General features: G+C 48.8%; 1 protein-coding gene across 3 annotated transcripts in view; it reads left to right on the top strand.

Annotated features, from left to right (window-relative positions):
• Positions 1-16,702, top strand: part of WDR33 (WD repeat domain 33) — a 107,137-nt gene that overhangs the window by 86,362 nt on the left and 4,073 nt on the right. For all 3 annotated transcript variants that reach the window (XM_084891993.1, XM_084891995.1, XM_084891994.1), the window contains exons 8-19: positions 1,651-1,777; positions 2,897-3,051; positions 3,143-3,221; positions 3,859-3,969; positions 4,338-4,432; positions 4,645-4,731; positions 4,962-5,101; positions 5,959-6,111; positions 6,713-7,762; positions 10,217-10,325; positions 12,537-12,975; positions 16,508-16,671. In XM_084891993.1, coding sequence (XP_084748119.1) covers positions 1,651-1,777; positions 2,897-3,051; positions 3,143-3,221; positions 3,859-3,969; positions 4,338-4,432; positions 4,645-4,731; positions 4,962-5,101; positions 5,959-6,111; positions 6,713-7,762; positions 10,217-10,325; positions 12,537-12,975; positions 16,508-16,671 — 2,709 coding nt within the window. The remainder of the gene's footprint in view (positions 1-1,650; positions 1,778-2,896; positions 3,052-3,142; positions 3,222-3,858; positions 3,970-4,337; positions 4,433-4,644; positions 4,732-4,961; positions 5,102-5,958; positions 6,112-6,712; positions 7,763-10,216; positions 10,326-12,536; positions 12,976-16,507; positions 16,672-16,702) is intronic.

The following is a 16,702-nucleotide window of genomic DNA, read 5'->3' on the forward strand; positions in this document are numbered from 1 at the left end:
CTTTTCCTGTGGTTCTGGATGATGTCTGTTCTGTCTTTTAGTTGTAGTTTGAAATTGTTGTGCGAGGCAGCAGTTTAGGTGCTTACCTAGGCCGCCATCTTGGTTTCTCCCCCTATTTTTTTTCTTTTAAAAAAAATATTTTTATTGATTTCAGAGAGGAAGGAAGAGGGAGGGAGAGAAACATCTATGATGAGAGATAATCATGTATTGGCTGACTCCTGCAAGTACCCCACTGGGGATCCATCTTTTCCAGTTGAGTGTTTTTTGCTTCTTTGTATTTCAAATCTTTGACTAGATTCTTGCGTTCCCGGGCATGTGCCCTTAACCGATATTGAACCTGGGACCTCTCAGTTCACATGCTGACGTTCTATCCACTGAGCCAAACTGGCTAGGGCTATCCATTATTTTCTTAGGATAAGTTCTGAGATTTGGAATTAAAGAGTTATAGGATATATACTTGCTTCATGCTTTTGATATAGATCGCTAAACTATTCTCCAAATAGTTGGTATTTACATATATGCTTGCCAGCATGAGGCATTATATGTTTGAGATGTGAATTACTCCCCTTCTGAATTTGTGCAAATTCACTTTCCATTGCCTCTAGAACCATCTTTTTCTTCTCTACTTTCTGTTTTTCTATTCTTCTGTATCCTTCCTCCTTCACACCTAAAATTTCATGGAAGCTGGATTTGACCCAGGTTGAGAAGAAGCTGTTTCCAATACTCTTTACCTCCCCTTCACCAGCTTCTCAGTGCATTTTGCTGTAACATATTCTGGGAACTCTTTGTACAGCATCCAGCTTTTCAAAGGACACCTCTTTCAGTTTTATAGATTTTTATTTTCACATTTGTGGTTCTTAGTCATAGTGAATCTCTTACATTGGTGAGGTGACTCGTGTTTTAGCTGGGGGTGAAGAGAAATGTCTCTGGGACCTGTGGGCAGTTTCAGCTCCCGCCTTGTTCTTGTTGACTCGCTTTGGAATCTAGGACATGTTATTGACTGCGTCCAGTCCTCCTCATTTGTCACTTGTGAAGTGGACATCACGATAATACTTTTCTTGGTATTTTGTTAGGATTTTAAGCTGTGATGCTTATAAGTGCTCAGTATGTTGCTAACTTAGTAATTAGTAGGGCATCTTTTATTAGCATCTCATCTGGCGTGTGTGAATGAAGCAGGGATTATTTTTGTCCTCCTGCATCGAGTGTATGGGTTCAGAAAGAGGAAATGCTTTTCCTGTCACCACACCAGAAAGTGATGTCCAAACCCGAATTTAGGACTTTGTCTGAAGGACTACTGCCAAATGGGAGAACTAAGGTGAAGGACAGGAATCGTGCCTAATAGGGTACCGTGGGAACAGCATGAAAATTCAAAAAAGCTTTAAATACTGGCTTGAGTACACTCAGCAAGTGGCAGGAGGATGGCAGTTGCTCGGAGCAGAGGAGTGGTTCCTGGGCGTCTGGGTGGGAGAGAGGCTGCTGTGTATCTCTTAGGCTCTACACACAAAGACCAAAGAGTCTTGAAAAAGTTTAGAGTGCCAGGATCAAAACATTTAATTTAATAGATTTCTTTACTTTGGTTCAAATTAGAATGAAATCTTGCTTTAAATATATATGACTGATTAGGTTTTTATCTTAACTTGTTTCCGACAGGGCATGGTGCTGATGTGAAATGTGTAGACTGGCATCCAACAAAAGGGTTAGTTGTTTCAGGAAGTAAAGATAGTCAACAGCCAATCAAGTTCTGGGATCCCAAGACTGGGCAGAGTCTTGCAACACTGTAAGTGATAGGAACCCTACCTTGCTCCCCGAACAAAGGGAACACAGCTTCCTGTATTCTTTAACTTTTAGCTTTCTCTCCTCTCATATTTTTGGAAAAGTAGGTTAGACAATAGATGGATTTGTATCCATGGCTGTCTTATTAATTAAATATGCTTTATCTCTGAATTCCTAATGAAATACGGCTTGATTTATGTTCTGCCACAGCTATCTAAATTTAATTTGGGTATCACGGGAGTGGAGTGTGAGGAAGAGATTCAGAAGGAGGTGGTTATTACTGTTCTGACTTACTGTCTCTCATTATAATGCACTTGGCACTGTGTGGAGTTGATGTGTATGCCCCTCACTGGACATACAGCCCAGCGTTCTCCATCTCACTGTATCTTTACAGAGAAGCTTTTCCTCTTTTTGAATCAGTTCTCTCTCTCTTTTTTATTTATTTATTTATTTTTTGTCTGAGATGCTTACTTATGATGCAGCTACATAATAAAATTTTTCTGGATTATCTGTAAACATGAACAGTGATATGAATATGTTGTTAACATTGTTTTGACCAAGCAGCTGTGTCCCGATCCTTGTGATTGGGAGGGAGCTGGTTGGAGCGGGCTGCTGTGGCTGGCGCACACCTCCAATGGCTGGCGTCCACCAGCGTGGCTATGGTGCTCCGTGGAGATGGGCACTGGGCAGGCCTCAGCTTGTGGTAGTGTCTTGAGTTCAAATTAACCCTCACACTACCCCATGCTCTTTTTGATGCTTTGTCTTAATGAGAGGAGGGTCATTGAATTTAAAAAATTTAATGAGTTTTATTGCGTAGTAATTTATATGTTCAAATGTTTCCCCTGCTTCAAAGATAAACTTTTATATCCAGTTGAAGCTCTGCTGCTATTTTAACTGGTTAAGGAAAGCAATGCTTAGATACTGGACATTATTTCTGTCATTGACCTATTCATTTCAAAGGTACTTTTAACTGGGTCCTATAATGCTGTTTCTTCATGCTTTATTACTTCTAGGCTAAACCTCTTGCCATCTTGACCCCTGTGCTATCCAACATAAATGGCCATTATATGGATTTAGATTTGTTTTTAATTCTTACATTATTTTCTTGATACTTTGTTTCTAGTCATGCCCATAAAAACACAGTGATGGAAGTAAAATTAAATCTCAATGGCAATTGGCTACTCACAGCATCACGTGACCATCTCTGTAAACTTTTTGATATCAGAAACTTGAAAGAAGAGCTTCAAGTCTTCCGAGGTCATAAGAAAGAAGCCACAGGTCAGTGGCTTTTAGGTATACTTCTCATTCTGACTTCTCTGTGGTGGTCTGCGGTGCTGACCATTCCACCGTCCCCTGTGTGTGCTTACAGCTGTGGCCTGGCATCCTGTGCACGAAGGACTTTTTGCCAGTGGAGGGTCCGATGGCTCTTTGCTCTTCTGGCACGTTGGGTATGTAACACTTACCGTAAAGGAGCTGTCTACTTTATGAAGAGAGCACCTGAAAGTGCAAAACATGATACCGTTTGTACTTTCTCTGAGTGTTCATATGTTCTGTATCAGAGACTTTGTGCAGTTTTCAATTCTGGAAACCCAGCTTGGAATAGAAACAGCACAGTTATTTTTGGATTGTATAAGTCATTAAGATTATAAAATAGATTGTCTTGTTTCTTATTGGTGAAATCATTTTTGAAGCATTTTCCCTACTTGGTGTGGCTCAGTGGTTGAGCGTTGACCTATGAACCAGGAGGTCATTTTCAATTTTCGGTCAGGGCACATGCCTAGGTGGGCTTGATCCCCAGTAGGAGTCTGCACGAGGCAGCCAATCAATGAAACATCATTGAGGTTTTTCCTCCCTCCTTTCTTTCCTCCCTCCCTCCCTCCCTCCCTCCCTTCCACTCTGAAATCAATAAAAACATATTTAAAAAATATATATTACTGATGACAAATCAGCACCCCTATATCATGTGAAATTGACAGATTAAAAGTAATGGGCTTTGATAGCTATATGTTACACTAAAATAAAATGTCTTTAAATATATATATATAACTTTTGTGAAAAAGACTTCTTTCTGTGGTGCTGCTGTAGGGTAGAGAAGGAAGTGGGCGGGATGGAGATGGCCCACGAAGGAATGATCTGGAGTCTGGCATGGCATCCTCTTGGACATATTCTCTGCTCAGGCTCAAATGACCACACCAGGTGAGCTTTCTGTAAGAAAAGTAACAAGTGGTTACTGTGTTCATGGGGAAGGTGAAATAAGTATGTATGTTTTTTATTGATAGACTGGCATATTAATTTGTATTCTGTCTTGTTCTTAGGAACATTTTTGTGTGTTTTTTTTATAAGTACATATGTTATGAGAAGGAGATTGAGTATTGAATATGACTTTGTTATTCAAATTTTGTTTTGCCTTCTGATTAAAAAAAAAAAAAAATGTATTTTAAAAGTTTAGAAGAAAAGCATTATAAAATTGTGTATCCCAGAGGACTGGTTCATACTGATAAGTGCCCGGAAATATACTGAACCCATGCACCTTGCCTTTTCCATCCATTGCTTTTATTTTGCAGCAAATTCTGGACTCGAAACCGACCAGGTGATAAAATGCGCGATCGCTATAATCTGAACCTGCTGCCGGGAATGTCAGAAGATGGCGTAGAATATGGTGAGCTCCACACACCGATCCCTCTTTGAGATGCCAGAGTCTGGTGTAAAAGTGCTAAGTATTGAGAAGATTTCACAAAATTAACTTCAGTTTTATAGTTTATTGATTTGTAAACCACCACCGTCAAGTTTCATTTTTATGAAAGTTCTAATTTTATTGGACCACTATGTTCATAAAATCTCTATTGATAGTGGATGTATTCCTATTTATAGATGACCTTGAACCTAATAGCCTGGCAGTAATTCCAGGAATGGGAATACCAGAACAACTTAAATTAGCCATGGAGCAAGAGCAGATGGGTAAGAGAAATTGTACCTATAAATTCTACTTTTATAAAATTTTTATAGGTCTGGTTCTTAACTTTATGGTATTAAATTATTTTGATAATGTCAATTTTTTTTTTTAAGAAATGTTAATATAAGTAACGTAAATGGCAAACATTAAATCTAATCTTCCAAAAATGTGTTCATTGTTAAAGGGGCCACTTTCTTTTATTTCCTTGACTAATTACTTATCTTTATGATTACAGGGAAAGATGAGTCAAATGAAATTGAAATGACAATTCCAGGTTTAGATTGGGGAATGGAAGAAGTGATGCAAAAGGATCAGAAAAAAGTACCTCAGAAGAAAGTTCCTTATGCAAAACCTATCCCTGCTCAGTTCCAGCAGGTGAGTGGCCGTCTCACTCATGCATTGCTAGTGCTGCTTGGTTGAGTCTGATTGCAGTTCAGAAACAGTCTTCTTTCTCTCATCCTCTCATTGATGGCGGTATTTCTGTGCTATAGACCCGTAGAGCATTTCCCACACATTTCAGGCATTCGTAGACATAGCTCCCATCTGCTGCTCTGCAGGCAGTGTTGCGTTTATCACGAGTCTTCTCCAGATCTTTTATTATTGTCACCTCCTATTCTCATCAATGCTCTTGGAGGAAGGAAGAAAAAGAAACCAGAGCACAGAGAGTGCGTCAGCTCTCTTCTGCATTGCCTGTCTTCTGCATTATCGGTTCCCTCAGCACAAAGGGGGGGCATCTTTTGGAAGAGGCAGGTGAGCTTCAGATTCTTCATAACATGCCAGATCTAACAGCTTTTAGTCACTTAGCGATTTCTACCGAGTCATGTGCTTGCCCAGTGGTCGGCAAACTCGTTAGTCAACAGAGCCAAATATATCAACAGGACAACGATTGAAATTTCTTTTGAGAGCCAAACTTAAACTTAAACTTCTTCTAACACCACTTCTTCAAAATAGACTTGCCCAGGCCGTGTTTTTTTTGTGGAAGAGCCACACTCAAGGGGCCAAAGAGCCGCATGTGGCTCGTGAGCCGCAGTTTGCCGACCACAGTGCTTGCCAAACCCCACTCATATATCAGTAAGAATTAGCGTTAGAAATAAAGACAGTGCACCAGTTGAGCTACCTTGTATTCAGAAAGTTGAAATGAGCCAATGAGTGACATAATACAATAGTTTTCTCATTCTGGCATTGTAATTTACACACTTAGGGCATTTTAAAATATTCTCTTCTTTCCCAAGGCTTGGATGCAAAATAAAGTTCCAATTCCTGCCCCAAATGAGGTACTGAATGACAGAAAAGAGGACATTAAATTGGAAGAGAAGAAAAAAACACAAGCAGAAATTGAGCAAGAAATCGCCACATTACAGTATACTAACCCACAGCTTCTAGAGGTAAGCTCTTTGGGGGACCAAGATGCTCTAAGAAAGGAGGGGTGACTATGGATATGCTCATGAGGAGAAGGGACGGGCTCTCGGACGGGTATGATAAACACCACCCCTTTTACTGCTACAGTAGGAGCTGGCTGCTAACTAGATCAGTCAAGCAGTGAGTAGACCTAAGTTAAATAGACATTTTTAATAGAAATGATAAAGCCAACATAGTGTAAATTTGAATTCATTTATTTATCCCCAGATAAAATAGTTTTTATTTTTTCTGTCGGCTCTAAAGCAAGTGGTTTGTTCTTAGTTTTCCTACCTTGACAGCTACCAAGAATGACAAAAAACTGGTAAATTTTTGCTTTTCCTGGTCAAGATGGATGTACATAACCTTGACTGCTGTTTCCCAGCACCTAAGAAGAGTTAGTCTAGAGTGAGTCTGGAGGCCTGAGCACTGTCTGAATGTCGGAATGTTATATGAACTCTAGTTATTGTTGGGGCATTTAAGAGGTTGATGCCTCGTGTTTGTTTTGAGGTTCCCCAATGAAATAAGTGACAGCCACGTTGTCATCTTCTGGCTTATTTTTCACTATGTTTTTTCTTTTTTTCTTTCCAGCAACTTAAAATTGAAAGGCTTGCACAGAAACAGGCTGAGCAGATTCAGCCTCCTCCTGCATCTGGTACCCCTCTTCTTGGACCCCAGCCCTTTCCAGGACAAGGTCCAATGTCTCAGATTCCTCAAGGTTTTCAACAGCCCCATTCATCTCAGCAGATGCCAGTGAACATGGCTCAAATGGGGCCTCCAGGTCCACAGGGACAGTTCAGACCCCCTGGACCCCAGGGACAAATGGGACCACAAGGTCCTCCACTTCATCAGGGAGGTGGAGGGCCACAAGGATTCATGGGACCACAAGGGCCCCAGGGCCCGCCCCAAGGCTTGCCGAGGCCTCAGGACATACATGGCCCCCAAGGAATGCAAAGGCATCCTGGACCTCATGGCCCTTTGGGGCTTCAAGGACCACCCGGGCCACAGGGTAATTCTGGTCCTCAAGGCCCTATGGGCCCACAAGGTCACATAGGCCCCCAAGGCCCACCTGGTCCCCAGGGGCACATGGGCCCTCAGGGGCCTCCAGGTACTCAAGGTATGCAGGGGCCACCTGGTCCCAGAGGAATGCAAGGACCTCCTCATCCTCATGGGATACAAGGTGGGCCCGGGTCCCAGGGGATCCAAGGTCCTGTGTCCCAGGGACCTCTGATGGGACTGAATCCAAGAGGAATGCAGGGTCCTCCAGGCCCTCGAGAGAATCAGGGTCCTACTCCCCAGGGCATGGTGATGGGCCACCCACCTCCAGAGATGAGACCTCACCCTCCAAGCGGACTCCTGGGACACGGCCCTCAGGAGATGCGCGCCATGCAGGGGCCTCCTCCGCAAGGCTCGATGCTGGGCCCTCCCCAGGAGATGCGAGGGCCTCCGGGCTCACAAGGACAGCAGGGGCCGCCCCAGGGCTCTCTGGGGCCTCCACCCCAGGGTGGCATGCAGGGGCCCCCCGGACCTCAGGGACAGCAGAATCCTGCCCGTGGGCCACATTCGTCTCAAGGGCAAATGCCATTCCAGCAGCAGAAAACAGCTCTACTGGGGGATGGGCCCCGGGCCCCCTTCAACCAGGTATTCTTTCTTTCCAACTTGTGGGCATCACCCTTTGGGCAAACACACTGCACGGACGTGCGGGAATGTCTCAGGTGGTGACAGCGGCCTGAGAAGAGCATCGCAGCTGAAGAGGGAGACAAGAAAATGCACTAGACCCGTGGTCGGCAAACTGCGGTTCTCGAGCCACATGCGTCTCTTTGGCCCCTTGAGTGTGGCTCTTCCACAAAACACCACGGCCTGGGCCAGTCTGTTTTGAAGAAGTGGTGTTAGAAGAAGTTTAAGTTTAAAAAATTTGGCTCTCAAAAGTAATGTCAATCGTTGTCCTGTTGATATTTGGCTCTGTGGACTAATGAGTTTGCCAACCACTGTAGGCCATCAAACGTTACCGCAATATGAACCTGTGTTCTAGTAGAGGCTCTTCTAGAAAAGAGTGACCAGCTGATAGTTGTCCCAGGCCTCCAGAAGAGACTGCCAGCCTGTGGTGCTCCCTCTCCGGGACCTTGGTGGCGTGGCCCGCCAGCTGCACCTTTGCACATAGGTGTTGAAGGCCCCAGGAGCGTGGCCCCACCGCACTGCTCTGGCTCCAGGGAATGCCTTCAGAGCTCTCAGGCCAGAACCACAATTCTCAAATTCTGACCCTGTAGACAGAGTTCTGTCCAAGTGGTTTTCGGCTTACAACAATATTTATAAGAGGGAGTATTTTTCTAGACATTTTCTTGACCTCCTTTTGACAGTTCTGCTTTTATTAGCCAAGTTATAATGCCCATTCCCTGAGCTGTGCTGGAGCGTGTGAGGAGGTTCAGCTTGCCTGGGGAGATGGACAGAAAGACTGCCCGAGCAGGGAAGGGTCAGCACGCTTGCCTCTGGCCGTGTGCTCCTGCGCCTTTCGGAGGACGGGACTCCCCGGCGCCATTCCTGGGGAGGCCACACTGCGGACACTGTAGAAAGCACCGTTAATAGCTCTGAGGATTCCCAGAATTAGAACTAGCTAAATAAGATTGTGTGGCACTCTTCGGTAGATCTCCCAGAACTTAAAAATTTCATAGCAGCGAAGAATCTGATGGTATTTGACTTTACTTCCAGAATTTATTGTGCACTTTTTAATAAGTTCTTATTCTATCATGTACAAAAAATGTTTTATAAATGCAGAGCATAATGCTGTAAATATTTAATTGACATATGGAAGTTATGTTTGCATGAATGTGAAGAAGGTGTGAAATAGGGAATTTTGCATCTCCGAAGTAGGCCTGATGAAATCTGGGCTCATGTTTGTCACATATTGAAATACTTTCTTCACTTTGACCAGGCGAATGATTTAAACCAGTTGTTTTAATTGGCTTAATTTACTGGAATTGCTGTCATGTATTAAATGAACAGCATGAGTTGTGTGGGGATGAAACATACAAAAAACAAGTATAGAAGTTACTGATGTTACTGTTATAGCTATAGTGGTGTCCTGTAGTCAGGGCTGCTCTTTCATGCCAGCTCGTTTGGAGTATGAATACAATTTTGCTGTTGATTTTTATTTTATTTATTTATTTTAAAAATATATATATTTTATTGATTTTTTTATAGAGAGGAAGGGAGAGAGAGAGAGCTAGAAACGTCGATGAGAGAGGAACATTGACCAGCGGCCTCCTACACACCCTTCACTGGGGATGTGCCCGCAACCAACATACATGCCCCTGACGGGAATCGAACCTGGGACCCTTCAATCCACAGACCGACGCTCTACCACTGAGCCAAACCGGTTTCGGCTTGCTGTTGATTTTTAAAACTGAGTTATTTTCATAGAAGGTGTGTGTGTTTATCACCAGACCTGATCCAAGGTCACTGGCAATGTGGGGAATCAGAATTTAGACATGGCTGGATAAAAATACAGAGATGAGGATTAGGGACAAGCTTGGGGTCCAGAGCAAGGAGATTAAAAGCATCAGAGCAGCAGGTTTGTATGAGGTAGAAACTGCCAGAATCAAAGGAATCCAAGAGATCCCAGGTGAATGAGCAGGAGGGGCTGAAGGAGGTGGAGAGAGGAGGCGGCGAAGGAGGAAGCTGGTGTGCACACCTCCCTTGGCAGGAGCCCAGCCCTGTTCCCCACCCGCTCTCACACCAGCCCTGCCGGCTTGTGGCGGGAAGAGCTTGGCACCAGGAGGAGTGGCTGTCCTGGGAGGTTGCCAGAAGGAGGTGTTGTCATTGCCTCATGGTTTCTCGCTTCCCGTTGACGTTCTTGCTTAGCGTAAGAAGTCAAGATCTAGCTTTAAATGAAACCTATCGGCAGATTTAAAATAGGTGTGTTTCCTCTTATTATGGTGAAAGAAGGTCTCCCTGAATTTAAGGACCCTTTGCCAGGATGTCACTGGCTGTACATTTATTACTGAAGGCTTCGAGGCAACCTGATGTTTTTCTCTGTCACATTATCATACAATTGCTATTCAGGAAGCTCACACTACCTCTTTAAAAACATCTTTTCAGGAAGGACAGAATACAGGCCCACCACCCCTGATCCCAGGCCTAGGGCAGCAGGGAGCACAAGGTCGCATCCCCCCTCTTAACGCCGGACAAGGACCTGGCCCTAACAAAGGTAACTGTCTGCCTGCGGTGAGCGGTTGTATCTCACCACCTTTGCATACACCTCACAGTGAACAGTGTTACGGGTCAGTGTCTGATCGATGGTCTGTGAGCCTCCGGGAAACAGCCACTGCAGGTGGCAGTGCTGTCTGATGCTCCCGCCCTTGGCCCTGTGTCATTAGCTGGAGCCCCGCGCGGGCAGTGAGCTCCCAGGCCCGGCCCCGGCCCCTGCGGAGGGGAGCGCTGCCGGCCTCCTGCGGAGATGCTCTGATGGGATAAAGAATTCCGAGATTTTAAGTGTTTTTAATATCACCCCCTTCTCCCTCCAAAGCGTGTCAAGTATTGAATTGTTTAGCTGGTTGCGTTATTCTGCACCACATCTAACTACGAACAGGGCAGTGCTCGGACGTGCCGTGCCTCGGGTGCTGACCGAGCGGAGGGCACAGGGATGGGGCTGGCAGTGTCTAGTAGATGGGGAGCTGTTTGGAAATAAGTGTTCGTCGTAGGAGTGGAGGGAGCACACGCTGGGCGCCAGAGCCCTTGTCCCCAGAGGGGTAAGCCGCCGCGGCAGGCGTGGAGGCCGCGGGCGGCGGGAGGGGTGTGGGGAAGGAGGAGGTGCGTGGTACCTTCCGTGGACAAACCAGAGAGCCTGTGTTCCGTGCAGGTGGCTTTTCAAAGAACTTCCCTCCTTCTCTGTTTTTAATTGGCTAAGCCCACAGCACCCTGTGGTTTTATCAGAGTAAGGAAAGTCCTTGTCAGCATTTCCAGCCCTAGCACTTTGGAAATGGAAAGCTTGTCTTCAATGTATATGAGATATTGGAGGGATAAAGGAAGGAATAAAAGAATTAGAATGTTTATTTTAAATCCCATCCTCTGGAAGTGGTGGCCAACAGGGAAAGTAGAAAGAGAAAGCCAAGCATCAAGGACCAGTCTTTGGGCTTTGGGCTCGAAGAAAGAAGAGTCTTTCATCCACAAGGTGCAGGGCAGCAACTGAGAGCCGCCTTCCCTCTCCCCTGCCCTGTGTCTGTCTCTGCCTGTCTCCTCTCCGTGTTCTTCCCCTTTTCTCTCCTCTCCCTCCCTTCTTCCCTCCCTCCTCCCTCCTTCCCTCCCTCCCTCCCTCCTCTCCCTCCCTCCCCTCCTCTCCCTCCCTCCCCTCCTCTCCCTCCCTCCCTCTTTTCCTCCCTCCCTCCCTCCCTCCCTCCCTCCCTCTCTCCTTTCCTCCCTTCCTTCCTTTCTTCCTAGGGGCAGAAGGGAGAAGGGAGAGCCGAAAAAGGAGCTAACCAGCGCTGCCCCCCCATCCCCGGGGCCACGTGCCTTCTAATGGGTGGGGCTGGGTTTCTTTCCTGGGATAAATCGGGCGCTTGTAGACAGAGAGAGCAATGGGGAGATTGGCATTCATAGGTAAGTCCAGGTAGCACATGCTCAGCTCCTCAAGTCAGGCCACACCTGTTCCAGCAGCGCAGTGTCCGAGCAGCTGCCGCCAAGTCCTGAGCTGGTTTCCCAGGGGAAGGGGACAGTTCTGCCATGCTGTTTTCACTGCCACGGCCACGTTTCTTAAGCATGCTTGATGGCGAGGAGGGATGGAAATGGACAGAATGAAGAGGAAGGACTTTGGAAGGGTAGGAATTATGGCTGACTGTGATACTGGAAACATCTTCATTGCCAGGGTGCAGAATGAAAAGAATTTTATTTAAACCCTTAGTTGTTTTAGAGGCAGGAGTGTTCCTTACTCTCCGCTTTTTGGAAATGTGATTTCACTGTATGTTCACCGAAATAAGTGCTCATTTAGAATGGCCGCGACTGTTCAGGACAACACCCCTCAGAGGCGTGGGTGAGCTCCGTTCACCGTCAGAAGTTCACCGGTCTCTCTCCGTTTTTACTCAGTGATTTAATGTATCACATGTTCAAAAATTCCAAAAGCATTTTGGTGGGTTTCCAAACACTATTCGCAAAGAATGGTGATGGTGTTAGAGAGGAGGGCTGCCGTTCCCAGAGAGGCCGAGGGCGTCCTCAGGAGCCAGAGCCCGCGCAGAGCGAGTGTCCAGAGCCAGAGTGTGAGACGTCCCGGAAGTGAGCGAACGCTAGGTCCGTTCGTTATGGACGCCCTGCAGACGGCTGCCTCCTCGGGTGCTGAGAGCCGGCGGGGGGGGGGGGGGGGGGGGGGCGATGGCAGGATGCATCTGAAACGTGGAAGACCTGGTAAAAGCAGCTTTGTTTCCCGTAGGTGACTCCCGGGGCCCTCCCAACCACCACCTGGGCCCGCTGTCCGAGCGGCGGCACGAGCAGAGCGGCGGCCCTGAGCACGGGGCCGACCGGGGGCCGTTCCGGGGTGGCCCGGACTGCAGGGGGCCCCCGGACCGGCGCGGCCCTCATCCCGACTTTCCTGACGACTTCAGCAGACCCGAGGACTTCCACCCCGACAAGCGCTTCGGCCACCGCTTACGTGAATTTGAGGGGCGAGGAGGACCTCTGCCGCAGGAAGAGAAGTGGAGGCGAGGGGGGCCCGGGCCGCCCTTTCCTCCTGACCACAGGGAGTTCAGCGAGGGCGACGGCCGGGGTGCAGCCCGGGGCCCGCCGGGGGCGTGGGAAGGCCGCAGACCCGGAGACGAGCGGTTCCCCCGGGACCCCGAGGATCCGCGCTTCCGAGGGCGCAGAGAGGAAAGGTGGGGCAGACCCGCCGAGGGCCTGTGTCTTCTTCCCGGGAGCTTTTTGTCTGCTTTTCACCTCTAGCTCTACTCTCCACGTTTTGCATTTAGACTTTAAAAAAAATTATGCTTTCTAACCTTTATGTGGTTCTCTTTGTCTTTGTCATACAATCGCTATATGGAAATAGTTTTTTCTTTGCATCTTTTTGGTTGTTTTAAAGTAATGGGAAAGATCTGCATGCTGCAGTTTCCTGGAACGGATTAGAAATTTCCAGGTTCTGTGGATTAGAATGATGACAGAAGAGGCAGATATGTAGATGAAGAGTAAAGGGATTGTTTAGTAGGCAGTTCTTGTGAAACTGCCTAAAGATCCTAAAATCACATCAGTGCTGTGGGATAGGCCAAGGTCAGTCTTGGGTGAGCACTCAGCTTGCTTGGGGTAAAGGAGGGACACAGGAGGCCGGCCGGCGTGGCGCAGTGGTGAGCATTGGCCTAGGAACCAGAGGTCACGATTCCCCGTCAGGGCACGTGCCTGGGTGTGGGCTCGATCCCCATGGGGGGTGTGTGTGCAGGGGCAGCCGATCAACGATTCTCGCTCATCATCGATGTTCTCTCTCTCTTCCTCTCCCTTCCTCTCTGAAATCAATATTTTTTTTAACACAAGATACATGAAGGGAAACAAAAGAACAAAAAGGGAAAAAATAAGAAATATGCAGGAAAAAAACTAAGAATTAGTGAAATTTGAATTTTGACTCAGAATAGTCAATGAGGGTGGTATTTACTGTGTGCTCGACAGCCTCGCTGCTACAGTGCCCGTGAGGCCGGTGTCACTGGCACTTCCCAGGTACGGGCCCACCGAGAGCAGCGCCCCTCCTGCTCTTCCTCCTCCTCCTCCTCCTCCTCCTCCTCTTCCTCCCTCCATCACAGTCTCACTCGTGTTGCTAGGAGGTGACTGAGATGGGGCTGGCAACCCCATCCTCAGGCTCGTTGGGAAGGCTGGCTGCCAGAGGGCCGCAGAGGGTGCCCGAGGGGTGGAGGAGAGCAGCTGTGGGAGGGCTCCCAGTTTTCATAGGAAACAGGCCTTTCTCCACGCTGGCCAGGTGTGCACTCGCTCTGAACGGTGAGGCTGCGCCTCCTTTCCGCTGGCTTTGGCACCAGCAGGACTTGCATTGGTTTCTTGAATCTGCATCTTGCGCAGTTTCAGATTGTACTGAGCCTCCCTCCGTTTGTGCTGCGTTTTGTCTAAACGGCGCTGCTGCTCGTTGGAGCTGCCCAGCCCTGTCTGCTGTGCTTGCTGCTCCCTCTGCCTGGGACGCGGCTCCCAGACGGCGTGGCTCACTTGAGCGGACCTCGCAGCACCCAGCACGTGGGCCCTAGGCCGTGTCACCCCCTCCTCTTCCCTCTCCTGGGACACGGGGTCCTGCGGGCAGGGCTCTGCCCACCCACCATGCGCCTCGGCCTGGAGCAGCACTGGCGCCGCAGGAACACCGTGAACGGACCTGTTAGCTGAGGAAGGAGAGGCCGTTGAGGGCGGCCAGTTTGCTAGGAGCTCAGGCTGCTGTAACCAAATGCCGCCCCGCCAGGAATAAGCACAGAAACCTATGTCCTCACGTCTGGAGGCTGCGAGTCCCAGACAGGACCCAGCAGGATGGGCTCCGGGGACACTTCTCTTCCTGCTCCGCTGGAGGGAGGGCAGCTCTCCCCGCGCCGCTGCGGCCCCGGAGCCCCCCGCGAGGGCCGTGTCCTCAGGAATGCTGATGCCCTCCAGGGCCATCTCCTCAGGTCTTCACAGGGAGTCTTCAGCATGAATTTGGGGCTGGACACACATATCTAGACCTTAACAGGACCTGCTTTCTGATTGGGGCAACTTAGATTCTGTTTTCTTGTAATGAGGGCAGTGGCATGACGGTTCCTGGGCAGAGAGTCCTGCTGTGTTTGGGGGTTCCCCGTGCCTCGGGGCAGTAGTGCTCTCTGCTTTTCTCTTCCTGCTCTGCCCCTCTCCCGGCCAGCCCACCCTTACCTTCTTGCTGTTACTTCAGCCAGTGTGCTGGTCACCCCTGTGGGTGCAGGGCGGGACTCGGCCGTTCCCTCACTGGCAGCTAAAGCCCTGGGAAACGAGTGTGGGGACAGGACAGCCTCCCAGCCACAGGCCCCACGCAGGTGCCTGCAGAGGAGATGGCCTTTGCGCAGTGAGGTGCGGTCCCTCCCACCCGCACCCCGTACCCGTGAAACAGACAGCTGCCCCCCGGAGGGTAAGGAGTTTGGCCAAGGATGCCTAGCTGGAATCTGATCCTGAGGGAACAAACAGAAAAGTTCAAGTTGTGGGACATTCTGTGAAGGTGACAGAAGATAACTAGGGTTAAAGAACACAGAAACAACTACCAGTTGTTGGACAGGACTGACATTCACCGTCCAAACAGCGAGAAGGACAGGGGCCAAGTGGAGACGGCGGAGTGAGACTAGGATAAACCGTCCCGTGCCGGGGCAGTGAGTGTCTCTAGGGGAGCGGTTTTCAGGAGGAGCATACTGCAGCCTTCAGGGATGGTGCACAGGCCAGCGGCTGGCTTTAGAATGATTTAGAAAATGAATCTGGAAACAAGTAGACAAAGAGAAGATAAAGCTCCTGTGTAAAACCTTAAGAACTGATTAGGTGATGGATGTATGGGCTTGTTCTATTTTTTCAGCTTACCTATAAATTGGAAAGTTTTCAAAGCAAAACATAATAGAATGGAGACTCAAAAAAAGCAGAAGGCCTGGCTGAAGGAAGCCCTGGCTGCCTCCTGACCCTCTCGCTGCCTGGGGCCTCCTGGCTCCCGGGTCCTTCCCACGTGCAGGCCCGTGCCGCTGCCCGCAGCGTCAGCAGCTCCCGCTGGCCGACTCCAGTCCAGGCCCTCAGGAGGGAAGCTGCCCGCCGGCCGGCACCAGCCTGCCCATTGCTGATGCCCGTGTCACCGCTGCTGTGGAGCGGGCTGTTGGTGACAATGGCCACCCTGGGTGGAGACGGGTGGGGCCAGGGCAGATGCCCCCGATAGGCCTCTCACAGTTGGCAGACAGGGTCCACACACCTTTCTCCCTCGTTATGTGTGTGTGTTACTCATCACAGAAATTTCACTGATAATGGGAGTATTAGGGAGCAATGGTAAAGAGCCTGGGCTGAGGGGCAAGATGGGCTGAGTTCACACCCTACAGCCAGTGCACCCTACAGCCAGTGACTCAGTCTCTCTGCCTCAGCGTTCTCCGGGGAGAATAGTCAGTCATAGTACCAGCTCATGGGTGGGGTGGTTATGAGGGTAGAATGAAATGAATAATGTAAAGCACTCGGCATTAAAAAATGCTCACTGCTATTATTCCTCAAAGCCTAAAAAAATGAAAATAATTCTACATTCTGATATGTTTACTTCCTGCCTGTAATATTTGGATTGTAACATGTGTACCTTTAAAAATGCACAGTTTACGTTGTATCCTGTCTGCTTATATCGTGTGCTTCCTTGTCGCGGTACGTAGAGGGTCAGGCCCACGCTGCCGGTGACGGTCTGCTGTTTGCTCCCAGCTTCAGGAGAGGCGCCCCCCCGAGGCACGACGGCCGGGCCCCCCCGCGAGGCCGGGACGGCTTTCCCGGTCCTGAAGACTTCGGTCCAGAGGAGAGCTTCGATGCTTCCGAGGAAGCTGCCCGCGGGAGAGACCTCCGGGGCAGAGGCCGGGGCGCCCCCCGAGGTGTGTGCCGAGGACCCCGGCGGGCGGGCGG

This window comes from Pipistrellus hanaki (assembly GCF_964339955.1).
Source record: "Pipistrellus hanaki genome assembly, chromosome: 8".
NCBI classification, from domain to species: Eukaryota; Metazoa; Chordata; class Mammalia; order Chiroptera; family Vespertilionidae; genus Pipistrellus; species Pipistrellus hanaki.